At 40.7% G+C, this 16,078-nt stretch overlaps 1 protein-coding gene across 1 annotated transcript in view; it reads left to right on the plus strand.

The window, feature by feature from the left end:
• Positions 1-15,071, plus strand: part of znf800b (zinc finger protein 800b) — a 43,487-nt gene extending 28,416 nt beyond the window's left edge. The window contains exons 5-12 of the mRNA XM_037696282.1: positions 3,987-4,130; positions 7,106-7,280; positions 7,385-7,562; positions 7,708-7,870; positions 8,064-8,434; positions 10,844-11,983; positions 12,738-12,849; positions 14,969-15,071. Coding sequence (XP_037552210.1) covers positions 3,987-4,130; positions 7,106-7,280; positions 7,385-7,562; positions 7,708-7,870; positions 8,064-8,434; positions 10,844-11,983; positions 12,738-12,839 — 2,273 coding nt within the window. The 3' untranslated portion in view covers positions 12,840-12,849; positions 14,969-15,071. The remainder of the gene's footprint in view (positions 1-3,986; positions 4,131-7,105; positions 7,281-7,384; positions 7,563-7,707; positions 7,871-8,063; positions 8,435-10,843; positions 11,984-12,737; positions 12,850-14,968) is intronic.
• The last annotated feature ends 1,007 nt before the right edge of the window (positions 15,072-16,078 follow it).

The raw sequence follows: 16,078 nt of genomic DNA on the forward strand, positions 1-16,078 counted from the left end.
GGGTTGCCAGATAAAGTTAAAATGTCTTATTACCCCTTCCTTTTCTGTGCACATGTTCACCACACACACCCCATCTTAGGATATCTTTACTCAGCACATATGACAGTTGAGGTCAAAATCATTTTAACGCAACAGTACTGCAGTTCACAATTTCTTATCTGGCAACCCCAACTGACATGGAAACTACAGCGTTTTTATGTAAACCTGCTCGTTTTTTAATTACCCCAAACACTAACATTTCCAGATGTTGTTCTCGTGTAAACTGGACCAAAATCTGACAAGGGTTTGAAAGCCACTGGGACGTCATGTTTAGAAAATAAACACATCAGTCAATAAAATAAAATAAATGCAAAAATAAACGTCTCAGTCGTGTAACGTCTAAACATGAAGTCCCAGTGGCAGTAACTCTTCAGTAAATTTTAGCTTTTTTGGGACGTTTTGCTACTTTTAGCTAGCCTTTTACTATTTTTTAGCTTTTTGCTAGCTTAGATTCTTTTAGGTTTTAGTTAGCCTCTTGCTACTTTTGGTTAGCATTTTAGCTTTTAGCTAGGCTTTTGCTTCTTTTAGGTTTAACTACTCAGTTTCAATTCCTTAAGTGAATTTTAGCAAAGTCAAACAACACTCAACAGTGTTGCAGTTTTGCAGGAAAACTCAATTTCTCCAGTTTCAGGTAATCACCCCCTCATGTATTTTCACCTGTAAACAGCAAAAACTATTTAAAGGAACTAACAGAAATGTCATCTGTCTGTCACAGCTACCACACTCCTCTGTGTGGAATCATTTTTCCCTGCTCCCTCCTTTGCCTCCGCTTTGTACCTGACAAAATAAATCAGTGCCACCAACTGTCTTTTGACATGAACACCACTCAGTTTATTACAAAGCCAAGCTCCATATCAGCGCTGTGGGCAAGTTTTGGCTTTAGCACAAATGCAGTGTGGGAGAGCCAAGTAGCGTAGAGAAGCCAGTTGGTTAAATTTATTGCTAAAAGCTTCAGGTAAAAGTTACTAATCCAATTCCAAAGTACTAAACGCAGTTTTAAATTGGCAAATACTTTTACTTTAAAAAATAAAACATCTTTTGAAAATAATCACTTCTTTACTCAGCCAATAAATTTACTACACTGCTGACAAAGTGAACTCCTCTGGCAGGATGGGTGTGTTTATTCTCAGCTGTTAAAGAGTCAGGCTGCCGAGCACCACGTTCCATCTCATGTGAACTGCAACAACAAAACAAATGCAACAAAGTAGCTGTGTCCACACTGTTGTTGTAATGTCGTTCCTACTTCATCTCAGAAGGCTTTTTTCGTGATTTTTCTTCTGTTGGACTGTATATTTGCATGGACTTTTTAATAAACCTGTCAAACAGACAGCCCATGCTTTGTACTATAACCATCCAAATATTAAAATGTTCAGCTAAGTCTGGATTAATAAGCTTTGCTTTTTGGTATTTGTAACCGTTATACTTTTCAGAAATACTGAACTTTACAAAAGTTTCCCACATAGAACAATATTAAGATCTATTCAATTCATATGAAACATAGTTTTCTTTGAATATTTGCTCTATTTTGGTCTTCGTATGCTCCTTTTTAACTTTTAGCTACTGCAAGGCTTATTTTAATCTTTAGTTTTGTTGTAGCTAGTTTTATTCTTTAGCTACTGAGTTGCCAAATTTAGCTTTTAGCTTTTAGTGATTGTTTTGTTTATTTTTAGCTTTTAGTGGTTTTACTAATATTAGCATTTAGCTACTGTTTTTGGTAATTTTAGCTACAAGCTACATGTTTTAGTGCTAATTTTAGCCTTTAGCTACATGTTTAAATTTGGTAATTCTTTCAGCTATGGTTTTGGTCATTCTAATTTTTAGCTATAGTTTTCCCCATTAGCTATTGGCTCCTTTTGAAAATTAATTTAAGACTTTAGTTACATATTTAACTTAGCTAATTCTTGTAACTACAGGTTTGCTAATTTTAACTTTTATGGAATGTTTTGCTAATTTAAGTTTTTTGCTTTGGTTTTGCTAATTTTCCCTTTAAGCTAACGATTTTTGAATTCTAACTTTTAGCTATTGTTTAGTGATATTACCATACCATACCATTTTATTTATAGAGCACTTAAAACAGCGACAAGGCCAACCAAAGTGCTGTACAGACAAAACAACAGACAACACACAAAGCAAAATACAAAATGAAGTAAATCAGAATATAGACATAAAAACGATGCAGATAATGACGACTAACCAGTGTGGAGCATACAGGTTCAAAACACAGATCATCTGGTGTTGAAAGCTACTGAATAGTAGTGAGTTTTTAAACGGGACTTGAAAACCGAGAGGGAGGGGGCCTGTCTGACAAGCAGAGGTAACTCGTTCCAAAGTCTTGGTCCTGCTACAGAGAAGGCCCTGTCCCCTCTGCGCTTAAGACGAGTTCCTGGAACTGTGAGGAGCAACTGGTCCGCTGACCTCAGGGATTGTGGTGGGACATACAGTTGTAGCAGATCAGAGAGATGGGGGGAGGAGGAAACTGTTCAGCGATTTGTAGACCTACAGAAGTATTTTGAACTGGATTCGAAGGTGAACCGGTAACCAGTGCAGTGAGGCCAAAACTGGTGTAATGTGCTCTCTTTTGCCTGTACTGGTTAAAAATTGGGCTGCTGCATTCTGGACAAGTTGTAGTCGTGCAATGGAGGTCTGACTGATACCAAACAGGAGTGAATTGCAGTAATCAAGCCTAGATGTAATGAATGCATGTATTACTGTCTCCAGGTTATTTTTGGACAATATGGGCTTCAGTTTAGACAGCCGCCTCAGTTGGAAGAAACATGATTTAACAATCATGTTTGCGTGATTGCTAAGTTTCAGGGAAGGGTCCATTATCACGCCCAGATTAGTGAATCTTTGTTTTTCTGACAGGGTTAGAGCAGAGAGGTCGATGCAGTGGTTTGTGATCGTGTCGTTGGGAGGGAACAACATGACTTCAGACTTCTTTTCATTGAAACTTAAGAAGTTTAAAGCCATCCAGTCCTTGATGTCAGCCAGGCAGTCGAGCAGAGGTTGAATAGAGCATGTACCATTGTGTCTTAGTGGGAAGTAAATTTGACAGTCATCGGCGTAGACGTGGAAGGGCATGTTGTGTTTCCGGAAAATAGCACCAAACGGCAGCAGGTGTAAAGAGAATAGGAGGGGACCCAGGATGGACCCCTGCGGAACCCCCCATTTAAGCTCTGCCGCTGCAGAACTAAACTCCTTGATGGAGACACAAAAGGATCTGTCGGCGAGGTAAGATCTGAACCAATTGAGGGCTGACCCTGTGATGCCCACCCACTGCTCCAACCTAGCAATGAGGATCTCATGGTTGATGGTGTCAAAGGCGGCTGTGAGGTCCAACAGGACAAGCAGCACAGAATCACCGGTATCTGTGGTTAAGAAAATGTCATTAAAGACTTTCAGCATTGAACTTGTTATTGAACTTGCTGGTGCTGTTTTGCTAATTTTATCTTCTTTCTTGTTTTAACTTCAATTATTCAGTTTCAGCTTCTTATGCATATTGTGACAGTCGTTCAGCGCTGAGCATTCGTACATAATTTACACAGAAAATGCAAATTTCTGTAGTTTTATCAGTCCCATTCATTTCCCCATGTTCTCATATGGCATTTTGCAGATTATCTCTTCAAGATATATGCTTGACATAGACTTTTTTTAAAATGTCCTCACCTTATTTTTAATCAGAGCAGCAGCGAGTGGTATAGTTGTTAGCACTATCTCCTCACAGCAGTAAGGTCCCTGGTCCCTGGAGGGTGTCAGTGGGTTTTTACGTTCTCCTTTTGATTAGAATTTGGATGGTGATTCTAAAATAACCTTTGCAGGGAGAGTGTGGTTGTGTGTGTTCGTATTTTCTATAGACCCCAGGCAAGGGAAGATACTATTCTTAAAAGATCATATTGGAATGAGATGTTTAGGTAAATCTTAATCTACTTGCTTGTTATGTCTTGCAGGCACCAGCCAGCTGAAACGCATGCTGCTAAGAGAAGTTGACACCATCTTTGAGTGTAAGCTATGTCGCAGTCTGTTCAGAGGCCTCCCAAACCTCATCACACACAAGGAGTACTACTGCTTATCACGGCTGCCTGATTGTGACGGTGAGGGAGACGACACGCACGCACGCAGCTACGCACCAAATCACAATGCTTCCAACAGCCTTAAAATCAAAGACCAACCAAAAAAAAAACACCCCATAGAACAACAAAAAAGCACAGAAGTCCAAATCTCAATCTAAAACTCAACAGGCAGAAGAAGTGAAGGATAAATAAGAGCTTTTTTGGCCGGGGCTTTTTGTAGAAGCTGATGATGTTCAAAGAAAACGCTTGAAAGCATCACCAGAACCAACTTTGACTCCTCGAACAAGACGCGATCAAACCTGACTTCCATTTAGTCCCCGTGAACTCAGAAGATTACACTCTCTTTTTGCTTTCATTGTCTCCTTGGGCTCCTTCACATTTTGCTTTTGTACTTTGTCACTCTAAGGATCCATCAGTTGCTTCCACACCATCTGTCTCCTACTTGTTATTCTCCCACCATTTTCTCTTGTGCATACGCTCGTACTCAGAGGAACACACAGCAATGTCTTCTGTCGTTACACAAAATGCAGTTTCTCCCCTTGTACGAGCAAGAAAAAAAAAGATTTTCTTTTAATGTTTGTGTGTTTATGTAATTCTTGTTATCTGGAATGTATCCACGTCTGCTTAGAAGTGCGGGGAGACGACAGTCTAATCCACCCTTTCTCCTCCTGATAAAGAAATCAATCTCGTCACAAGCAGCCTGCTGTAACAATTACTGATGTAAGAATATTTTTTATCATGATCTTTATACCTTTGTAATGATGCTCTCTTCACTTCACTTCTCTTGTTGCATTTTAGTCATGTTTCAAATTAAGTGTCTGACCATAATTAGTATCACAGGTTCTTTCAAGCTTTTCATCAGACGTTCGTCCTATTTCAAGGCAACAAACAGCCACTGTTTGGTATCTTTGTGTGCACCACACTGAACTTGAAGCAGAGAAAGCAAAGGTGAGAGCTGCATGAGGAGCTCAGAAAGAAGATTGTAGATATCTGTGGTAAAGGTAAAGGCTACAAGATCCTCTTCAAGCAGCTTCATGTCCCTCTGACCACAGCATCCAAAGTTATAAAAAGAAATATAAGATTCATGGGACTATAACCAACCTCCCAGGACATGGACACAAGAGGAAATGTGACTCCAGGATAATCAGATGGCTAGTCAGCCAAGGAAACCTTCCAAAATCGTTTAAGCTATGCTACAAGGTCAAAGTACCGTATTTTTTGCCCTATATGTCGCAAGCCCATCACAGGACCGCATAGACAATCGAGAAAAACAACCATTCACTCTCTCACTCACACCTAGGGACAATTCAGAATTACCAATCAGCCTAACATGCATGTTTTTGGTCTGTGGGAGGAAACCGCAGTACCCAGAGAAAACCCACGCATGCACGGAGAGAACATGCAAACTCCACCCAGAGATGCCCCAGACCATTGAATCATGCAATAGGTAAAAGTGGTTATTAATTACAAATTCAAAAAAGTTCAAGGCAAAAACAACTGGACTTTATTTATTATACTTAATATTTTATTGTTTTTGTCTGGAACATTTTTGAATTTACCATGTCCTGGATGACTTGAGAATCTTCACCAGCTATTAATGACACAATCGACTTGCCATAGACTGCCACCTTCGTTCTGCTCGCTGCTTGGAGCATCCATCAAATCAACTTCATTCCGCTGGACCGCCCCTGTGAAATGCATCTAATTAGACCATTAAAGTGCATTTATTAAGTAAAAATTCAATTGAGACGCACCTTTACTATAATTTTGAGCAAACAAATAATTGTTTTAAGTGTTAGTCTTGTTAAATTCTTGTTAAAGTCCTCCCGTGCACGCTCTCGCGGCCGCCATTTGGCAGCCAATCGATTTTTGGCACAATACCGGCCCGTGTTTCCAGCTTGTCAGCAGTGACTCGTAACAAACGTGACGCATCAGCGATGACGCGTAATAGATGCGACGATTACGGCGAAGCATCATAATTATAGATTTTTCCACGTTAATAGACATATTTGGACTGATACGGCTTATGGGGCGGAGCGACATGTACGGCGGAAAATACGGTACGTCACTTTCTAATCGCACCATCCGTCCCATTTTGAATCGCAATGGGCTCCATGGAAGAAGACCCTGGGGGGATTCAGCTACTGACAGCCAGACAGGAACGCATCAAAATAAACGTTGACATGCCCCGACGTTTCTGGGACCAAAGAGACAAAACTGGAGACGTTTTGTCAGTCACATCAGCTGCGATTTTTACGAGCAACAGATGCGTATATCTACATCTATAATATTACTACAAAAACATTTACTACAAGAGAATTTTCCAAACTCTTGATGCTCAAGGCACATTTTTTTATATTCACTATAAAAGAAAAATCTGTGTTTAAAAAATATTTGAGCCAAACCAAACTCGCAAAAACAAACTGTTTTGTCGCCCCGGCACACACTCACAAACAGCTATGTTGAAAGAGTATTAAATTGTTTTATTTTTTTATTTTTTTATGTTACTCCTCTTGTCCAGGAACACACACAAAAAAAAATGTGAAAGAAAGGTGTGATTGCACCCGTCCTGCAAGATTATGTTTCCTGTTTGGATTTGAACAATTTAATCTGATGCCTGCTCACAATTTGCCACTACAAGAAGGCTGCTTGGGGTCAAAGATATTCCTGCAGGACAGCTGTTGCAACACAAACATCTGCTGTTAGGGCTTCAGAGTTTTATTTCTTTAGGTTGATCTCCAACCTTTTGGTCAAGTCTGTAACCCAAAACTCATTTCAGTGTTTCAAAGCTAGTAGTTTTTTAAAATGTATTTATTTTGGGTTGCTTGTTGATCACAAATCACCTCTTGTTTAGATATTTGTGTGAAGTAACATGAATTAGTACAACTGATCAGAATCACGTACAGTAATGTTAGTCTGAGTATGTTTAGTTTGGTTTATTAATCTCTTTAAGTGTTTGAAGCTCAGTTTTAATGTTTGGTGATGTTTTATTACAGGTTCTTCGGGTGATGACAAACAGGGTGTAGCCATGAAGGATTTGTTGGATGCTATTTATCCCAGAGTCCCGGAGTATGTGGTCCGACTTGAGCCCATTCAGACCACCACAAAGGCAGTCTTCCAGTACCTCACCACAGAGGAGGATCTGACCAGATATCCATCACACACAACCAGGTCTGTGCACATTTAAATATGTCAGGACTGCGTGCAAGTAATATATTTGTTCAGTTTGCTTTTATTTGCCCTTGGTTGATGACGTTTTGTCTCGTGTCTCAAAGTGCCAGAGAGAGTCCGGTAGCTTGGGAGGGAGAAGCAGAGGAGAACGTGGAGAACAGTCAGCCCAACCAGCCGAGTGGGTCAGAGAGCCACAACAGCCCAGGACACAGGAGGTGGGAGGCCGACGAGGAACCCAAAGAGGAGCAGCCACAGCCTGAAGACGAGGGGTCCAACAGTGGGGTAGGAGACGAAATGCAAAGTGGGAGACCATTTAATGTGTAATGAAATCAAAACTTGCAAACATAAAAAAAAAAGTGTTTGTTATTGCAATAACGATTTAAGCATTTTCCTATGATGATGAGTTTTCTGACTTATACCCATCCAGGTTGAAGATGTGACGATCTCCTGTTGTCTTTGTGGTCAAGACTTCAACTCGCGTCGCAGCATCAGGCGTCACTGCCGCAAAATGCACCAGACGAAACTGGAGGAGCTCCGAAAGTTCACAGAGACGCGCACCGTTCCAACAAGTCTGCTCTCCATGGTGAAAGGTACGGCTTTATACCAAAATATCAGGATTACTTCTCTTTTTGCATTTTAAGATGAAAATACATTGGGAGGAAACGTTAAGCCAGGGTTATTAATTCATTATTCAATATTTTCTAGACAAGTCAGTCTGTGTGTTGTTGAATGAAAGCAGTAAATAATGGGTCGTAATAGAAAATGTTTTTGATAATGCTTGAGGTCGGACTCGGACTCTCAGCACACCGACTGGAAAATCCTGCCCAGTGTGCCTCAAAACCTTTGCCACCAAAGCCAACGTGCGCCGCCACTTTGACGAGGTGCACCGCGGTCTGCGGAGGGACACCATCACCCCCAGCATCGCCTCGCGGCCCGGCCAGCCTTTCACACTGGAAGTCACTCCTCCGAGGAGCAAGAGCAATAGTTCGTCTCCAACACGTGGCAACAACGCCAAGCCCACGCCCGTGAACTCTAAAACGAACACTCCAAACCAAAACCAAGGAAAACCGCCGAGTCAGCCTTCGGCCCCGTCTTCACCGGCCAACACAGCCTCGTGCCGCTGCACGCTCTGCAAGAGGAACTACAGCTCTCAGGTGGGGTTCTAACCCATCCACAGGTTTATAGTTTATACCTTTACACCACCCATAGTCGATATTTTGATGAACATTTTGACCAAGTTTGTAAGTTTAGGATTTGAGTAAAATGCGGATGAATTTGGGATTGTTCAAACTAACTGAACGAAAGTACATTAAATACCAGAACCAAATGGAAGGTGAATTTGTTGTAGATTAAAGAAATGGTAAGTTGTAAGGTATTGTACATAAGGTAACAATTACACAATGTCTAAAATCTGTTGATGGTTTAAATGTATAAACTATTTGTAATCAAACTGTAATCCATTCATCCATTATCTTCCTCTTGTTGTGGAGTTGGTTCACGAGGGCAGCAGCTTGAACAGGGAGGACCAGACATCTTTTTCTACAGCCACCTCTTCCAGCTCCTACTACTAAAGAATACACAAAGAGAACCCCTTAAAATATACTTTCATAGCTTAAAACAACTGAAAAAGTTATTTTAATATAAAAATAACCTTCCAGAGAAGGAATAAAAGGAATCAAATTACATGAAGCACTTTAATTAATGCAAAACAAAAAAAAATTAACTCGTATTTATGGATGTTGTCGTCTAACATTCTGAAATAAAACTTCACAAAACAAGCAATGTTATTGATCTCTTTTCACAGCTGTGATTGTTGTGGGAACCAAAATGAACTGAAAGGTGCAGCGCTAACACTGAGCACCAAATGACTGCTAACATCTGCTGAAAAAGCAAAAACAGAGTACCGTAATTTCTGGACTATTGAGCGCACCTGAATATAAGCCACGCCCATTAAATAAATTAAAAAACAAAAGTGCATATATAAGCAGCACTTGTCTATAAGGTGTCCGCGTTGTAACGAAATATTTACACAGAAAGATTTTTTAAACTTTTAATTAAATATGTACCAGTAGGCCTGTCATGATAAACAATAAATCAATTAATCGCATGATAAATGAAAATTATCAACCTCATTTTCATTTATCAGCTTTATTGTTTCTTCGTGTCTCTCTTTCTGAAGACACTGGATGACAAAAGGCTCAACTCCAGTGCTCTTCACTGACCCCTACCTTTCTCTTTTCTCTTTAAAATCCATTTTAACCATCCAAAATTGTGTTTTTGGATTGCTTAAAGCAGTAAACTGAGAAGCTAAGCTACAAGCTAAGCTAACAGGCCGACCTCGGGGAAAACGCCTCCATCTTGTCGAAGCTCCAAAATTCACAGTTGAAACCTGTGCCTTCATGTAAAAGGTTTTTCTCTGCAAAAAGAAGCTGGGAACTTGTTTACTGATTTTTTTTATTAAAAGCTTTATGTGAAAAATGCTATGCTAAAGAACTCAAATCACACCGAGCGTCCGCCATTTTGAGAACCAGCGACAGCCCATGTCACGTCAAGGGGCCTCCCTCCCATTTTTCTTCGAGGCACGCTGCTCTCTCCCTCACTGTCCATCCTTCAGTTCAAACAGTCTTATACTGCCATTCGGTGGTTGAAAAAAGGTACTACACTCAAAACAAATTAACCAACATTTCTTCTTAAATTTGACAATAATTAATCTTTATTGTCGAATTTCAAACAATATTATCGTTTATCGCAATAATTTCTGAGACAATTAATCGCCCAGCAATTTTTTTTATCGTGACAGGCCTATGTACCAGTAACATACACAAATATGTACAGTAATTTTAATTTTTTTTCTGAACAGTGGCTGTAACACGGCTCCTTTAAAAAACAAAAAACAAACATAAATTAGTCGTCACATTCTATAAGCCATGGTGTTCAAAGCGTCTGAAAAAAGAAGCAGCTTATATTCCGAAAATTATGGTAATTAAAGCTAAGATGGCAAAACACTAGCTATAAGCTAAAGAATAAGAAATCTAGCTAAAAAACAAAAGTACCAAATGGCTTACTAAAAGTATCAAAAGACTAGTTAAAAGTAACAAAGGGCTATCTAGAAGATAAATCTAACATAAGGTTAGCTAAAAGCTAAATAAAACCAAAGGCTTGGTAACAGGATGCTTTTTAAAAGCTAAATGCAGCTAAACACTAGCTACTTTAGAGCCAGAACACTGAAGCAGACTTGAAGGAGAACAATGGGTCTGAACAATTTTTGAAGAAGAATTGTTAAATGTCAACAAATGTAATATTTGTGCATAAAGTTAAATATTTTGTAAAGTATAGATGTTTCCAAAAACAAACTTATAGAAGCCAGTTTCTGCCCGAGCACCATCAGGGTATGTGCATGGTTTTAATTTAGACTTTTCATGAAGCTTGTGTCTACTGGTAATCAGATCTGTGTGCATTAGGATGTTCTTCCTGGTTTGGTGCCGGAGGAGATGAAAGGTTCAAACTGGGAATATTCTGGAGCAGTCCTCAAATAATAAGATTTTTTATTGTCTATTTTTCAGCTTATGTTGAAGAGACACATGCGTATTGTCCACAAGATCTACAGCATCAAAGGTAACAAGTCTGCTGCCACGCCCACCCCCGCTGTCACGGTAACTACCTCCAACAGCAGCACCACTAACTCGAGCATCAGCAACAACATCAAAGTGAAGGAGGAGGCAGTAGAGCACTCGGATGAAGATGATGAAGATAAGGACGTTGATAGTAGTCCTGCCCCGTCCCCCTGTGACATCAGCGTGGCAGCTAAAGGAGTTTCACACAATGCTGTGAAGGTGAAGGAGGAGGAAGCCCCTTCAAGCCCAAAGATAGCGCCATCCTTACCTTCATCATCTTCCCGTGCAGGCAACGTGTGCAGCGGGAACATGGCCGCCAAAATGACCAAACTGTCGGTGGGCTTCGACTTCAAGCAGCTCTTCTGCAAACTGTGCAAGCGTCAGTTCAGCTCCCGTCAGAACTTGACGAAGCACATCGAGCTGCACACCGACGGCAACGACATCTTCATCAAGTTCTACCGCTGCCCGCTCTGTCGCTACGAGTCGCGCCGCAAGCGAGACGTCCTGCGCCACGTGACCGTCGTTCACAAGAAGTCGTCCGCCTACCTAGCAAAGATCATGCCCAAGCTCGAAAGCCGGGCGGTGAAGAGGCTCGCCGAGGCGGTCCTCAGCAGCACGAGCAAGAGGACCGGCAGCAACGTCAAAGAGGAAGTGAACGGCCGCCACGCTTCATCGTCCTCCTCCTCCTCTCCCTCACCTCCTGTCACCCGCAGACAAGAGTGCTCCACGCCTGCCCCGACCTCCTCTTCTTCGCCCTCCTCCTCTGCTCCGACTCCTGCCCCCGTCACTCGAAAGCAGCAGGAGCTGTCGTCCCCAGCCTCCGCTCCATCCCCTCCGCTCACACGCAAACAGGAGAGGCAGCAGACAGCGCAGCGTCCCGTCAGCCCCCCGCTGACCCGCCGCAGCGAGAAACACTCACAAACCCGCAACTCGTCCTCCACCGTCTCGTCCAGCAACCAGACCCCTCACACCCGGAGACACGATGTCCAGTCAGAGAGCAGCACCGGGACGTCGTCCACCGAAGTCAGAGTGACAAAGAATTTCTCCCTCCATGCCTGTGACCAGTGTGGACGGGCTTTTGCCAAGAAGGTATGGTCTTAACTTCACTCACATAAATATTAATCTTTTATAACAGTTATGTGTTCCTTGAGAATATTATATTATTTAAAACACATACTGAGTTAATTATCAGTAAGAGCAAGCAGTTTTATTACTTTACTCTTTTTAATTCTTTAAGTTCATCGTTTGAAACGTCAAGAGTTAAAGTGCTTCATGACAGAAATTTAACTAAGATCACCTTAGAGTTAGAAATGATGTGAAGTTATAACCATGAAGTATCTGTCTGTCTGTCTACTATGCTATATATCTGTTATACTGCATATCTATGCTATATATCTATGTTATATATCTGTCTATTGTATCTATATCTATCTGCAGTATCGATCCATCCATCCTTTTTTTTTAATCTTGAAAAAACATTTTGCGTAGACTCAATCAAAGCTACTTTATCTTTCAGTTAGTGCTTGGACTAAGTGTTCTGAATAACTTTTAACTACTGCCACACTTATTTTAACTCAGTATTTGTAAAATTCAAAAATGGAATTCCAGGGAATTCTCATCTATGTGTCAATTAGCTGTGGCGGCCATCTTGAATTGGGTTGACTCCAAAAGTTAAAGAGTAATGTATGCACATCTAATAATTACTTTCTGAGAGTTTCATTGAAATGAAAAATTGACGAGCAAAAATTTCATCATTGTGTCCACGGCACTGAGCAATAATCAAAAAACTAATGGGGAGATTTGTTGCTTTATTTATAACACTAATTATCTTTTATTTATTTAGTTGTACTTGGAGACTCACAAGCGAAGCCATCGAAACGCGGTGACGGCAGCAGCCAGCAGGAGAAAAGGAGTCAGCACCCGCTCCAAATCCCTGGTCTGGTGAATCAGCCAGTGTAAGAATTTATCTTCCACTCACCAACGCTCCTCCTTTATGCCTGCTATTTATTTCCTGTCCTCCGTTTTCTTTTTAGTGCTACATTTCTCTTGTTTGCTGTAGCTGTGGCTTCAGAAACTGCTAAGATAAGCTAAAATGTAGGCCGTACCCCAGAAAATGGGTGAACATGTGCCCTCCAGAGGCTGCTCGTTGTGTGCTTTCTTTGTTTCCTTCTGAGTAAAGACCAGTCCCTCAGGCAGAGATTAGAAATCACAATTTACTTTTAAGCACATTCACCAGCTGTTTCTCCCAGTTCCTCCTTATTTACACTGTCTCACTCTGCTCGTTAAAAACTGCCTTTTTTTGTTTCACTTCTTTTTCACTTTGTCTGACTAATTTTGTATCACTTTACTTCTTAATGACTTAAACCTTGTCCACACGAGAACATTGTTTCTCAAAACAACCTTTTCTGATGTTTCTAAAATATGCTCATTAACACAGCCCATTTGTAGGACTGTTTTCTTCCACGTGGAACCACAGGAAACGACCCAAAATGTTGTAGGAACTGTGCCAGACCAGCATGTGGCGCTGCCACGAAAACACAGCAGAAACGGGAAATAAGATGTAGAGCATGAGCATAAAGCTTACACTATATTGCTGAAAAATTTATAATGAGAAAAGGTAATTTCACATTTCTTTATAATTAATTTTGGCTAAAGAATTTAGAAAAACATGGTGAATGTATTAATTTTTTCACCATTTTATTTTTCTTTAAATTGGACCTTGACAGGTTTTTAATGAGTTGGGCCTACTGAGTTTGAAGGGGGTCCAACTCAACTTTGACGAGGCGTTCAGGAGGGTAAAGGTCATGTAAAGTGCTCCACTTTTACACAGTCTGAACTGTAAGCACATGAAGGAATAAAAATTGTGGATATAAGAGCAAGAACTGGATCCTTACTGTGCACTGACCAGAAAGTGGAACTTCTACTTTGGGTTAGGGGTGCACTGATTGCAGTTTTCTGGCCGGTCACCGATCTCTAAAAAGTCTGCCGATTCCGATATTTGCCGATACCAATTTTGTTTTATAAGCGACACTCTCAGGCGTTATAAGGTCACAATGCACCTTCAATTTTCCAATCTTATTTTATTAAAATACATGCCCTTGAACACTATCTCAGAAACAATAAAAACTTGTTTTAACTGACCATGAGGTAGTGCTCTGAAATATTAATAAAGTTCAGACAATTGTTAAAACTACAAAAAAATACGTAAAATCAATTTCTCATGTAAGTATCAGCCGATCTTCCAAAATTAAGGAACTCGGGGCCCCTACTTTGGGTCATATTAAACTACAAGACAAGGACAGGGTTGATTAAGAGTCACGTCCGTCCAAAGTTCTGGACTTAATGGACGCTGTTCAAGGCTGGAGGGAAGTGTAGTCCTTACAACCAGGGTAAATTATTTATGCACTGTTAAAATTGATATACGTTTGTTTAAACTTACAGTGGTCCCAACCCTAGTCCTTGAGGAACACCGCCCTGCATGTTTTATTTGTTTACCTGTTTTGACGCACCTGCTATGAATTGATGGGTGATTAACAGGCTTCTGCAGAACTTAGAAGTAATTAAGTCACTGAATCGAGTGTGTTGGAGCAGAAAACAACTGAAACATTCAGGATGGTGTTCCTCAGGGATCAGAGTTTGGAACCGCTCGTTTAAAGTATACATGATGTATTGTCAGTGTTTTGTGTTGTTGACACTTCAGTAAAATGTTAAAAAATGGTGTAATAATAATGGTTTACAGTTCAGGCTCATCAGTCGTGTCTGCTCGGTAAAGTAATCCAGCTACAAACAAACTAACACGAGCTGTGAGCTGTGGTGTCTGCCACACTTGGTGCTGAGGTTCGGTTAGAGGTGGATTTACATGTGGTTTTCAAAATGTTGTGTTTAGTTCACATGCTAAGATGGCGTTAGAAGATTTCGTTCACCCTGAAACCATTAAAATAAAATAAAAAACAACATTCAATTATGTATTCACAAGAAACGTTCTCATGTGGGCGGGGCCTAAGTTTGTTGTTTCTCTTATTATTTTTTTCTTATTTTGTGTTTGTTTGTTTTTTTTAATCCCTTTTCTTCCAGATTTACAAACTGCCACAAATGAAGGACAGCGAGCGGCCAACAAATCAAAACTGTCAACTGGAAAAATAATCAAATCAGACATGAAGGAAAACAAAAAGGAGCTGAGGAGCCTTAAAGAGTTCGACGGTTTCTGTTCACCTTTTGCTTAAGAGCCAAAAAAATTATTTGGAAACTGACATTCTCCACAAACTGCTGTACATATTCATCAGTGCATCTGTATTTACTTTTGTAATTATAGCTCTATAATCAGCCGCCTGATGTTTACTGCTTTGAATCTGATGCCCCGCTTGGATAAAAGCCGTCCGTGTGAACGGGAACACGGACGTCGGAGTCTGATTACGAGCTCCGCAGAAAACCTTTTCATTTCTGTGAACTCAAATCTTTTGAAGCATTGCCTTTCTTCTCAGCTACACCTGGCTCGTAGTTTTCAGCAGCAGCTCACATCTGCGTTTGTAAACTCACGTTAAATCGAGGTTTCCAGTTTTACAGACTCACGTCCGTTTCTCAGGCGGCTTTTCACCCCAAGTCCATTTTATTTAGGTTCAGTTTGCCTCCGACATGAACGTATCTCTCTCTTTGTGCTATAATCCAATTAGCTTTAGCCCGAGAGTTGACTTTTAGGTAAAATTAATTGAACTTATGCCATGAGTGCTGTTCCTCACATTCTTATGAATCATCTGATGTGTTCTTTACTGCGACAGCACACTCCTCCACGTCTCTCTATGAAATACAACCGAGTGGGTGGCAAAAATATTTACCCCTCCTGATATTTATCTTTTGTTGCAGTAAACCAGGAATTTAATTAGATTTTTACTTGGTTTAAAATGGACTATACTCTAAAAGTACGCCAGATTAATGAAGTTAAATGGGTAAATAGGTCGTAGAAGGTGTTTTAGGCCATTAAGGACACCATATCTGATACAAAACACCGACCTTCAGCGTGCTAACACCATCACTACAGTGAAGCACGGCGGTGGCAGTACCGTGCCAAACTAGTCAGAGATGGAAGTAAAGATGGGCGGAGCCAAATGCAGAGAAACTATTGAGAGGAACTCGTAGTCGTCCAGAGATTTGAGGCTTAGATGGACCTTCCATCAGGAAGACCACCCT

The sequence above is a fragment of the Nematolebias whitei genome, chromosome 22 (assembly GCF_014905685.2).
Source record: "Nematolebias whitei isolate Nwh7 chromosome 22, NemWhi1, whole genome shotgun sequence".
Classification (NCBI taxonomy): domain Eukaryota; kingdom Metazoa; phylum Chordata; class Actinopteri; order Cyprinodontiformes; family Rivulidae; genus Nematolebias; species Nematolebias whitei.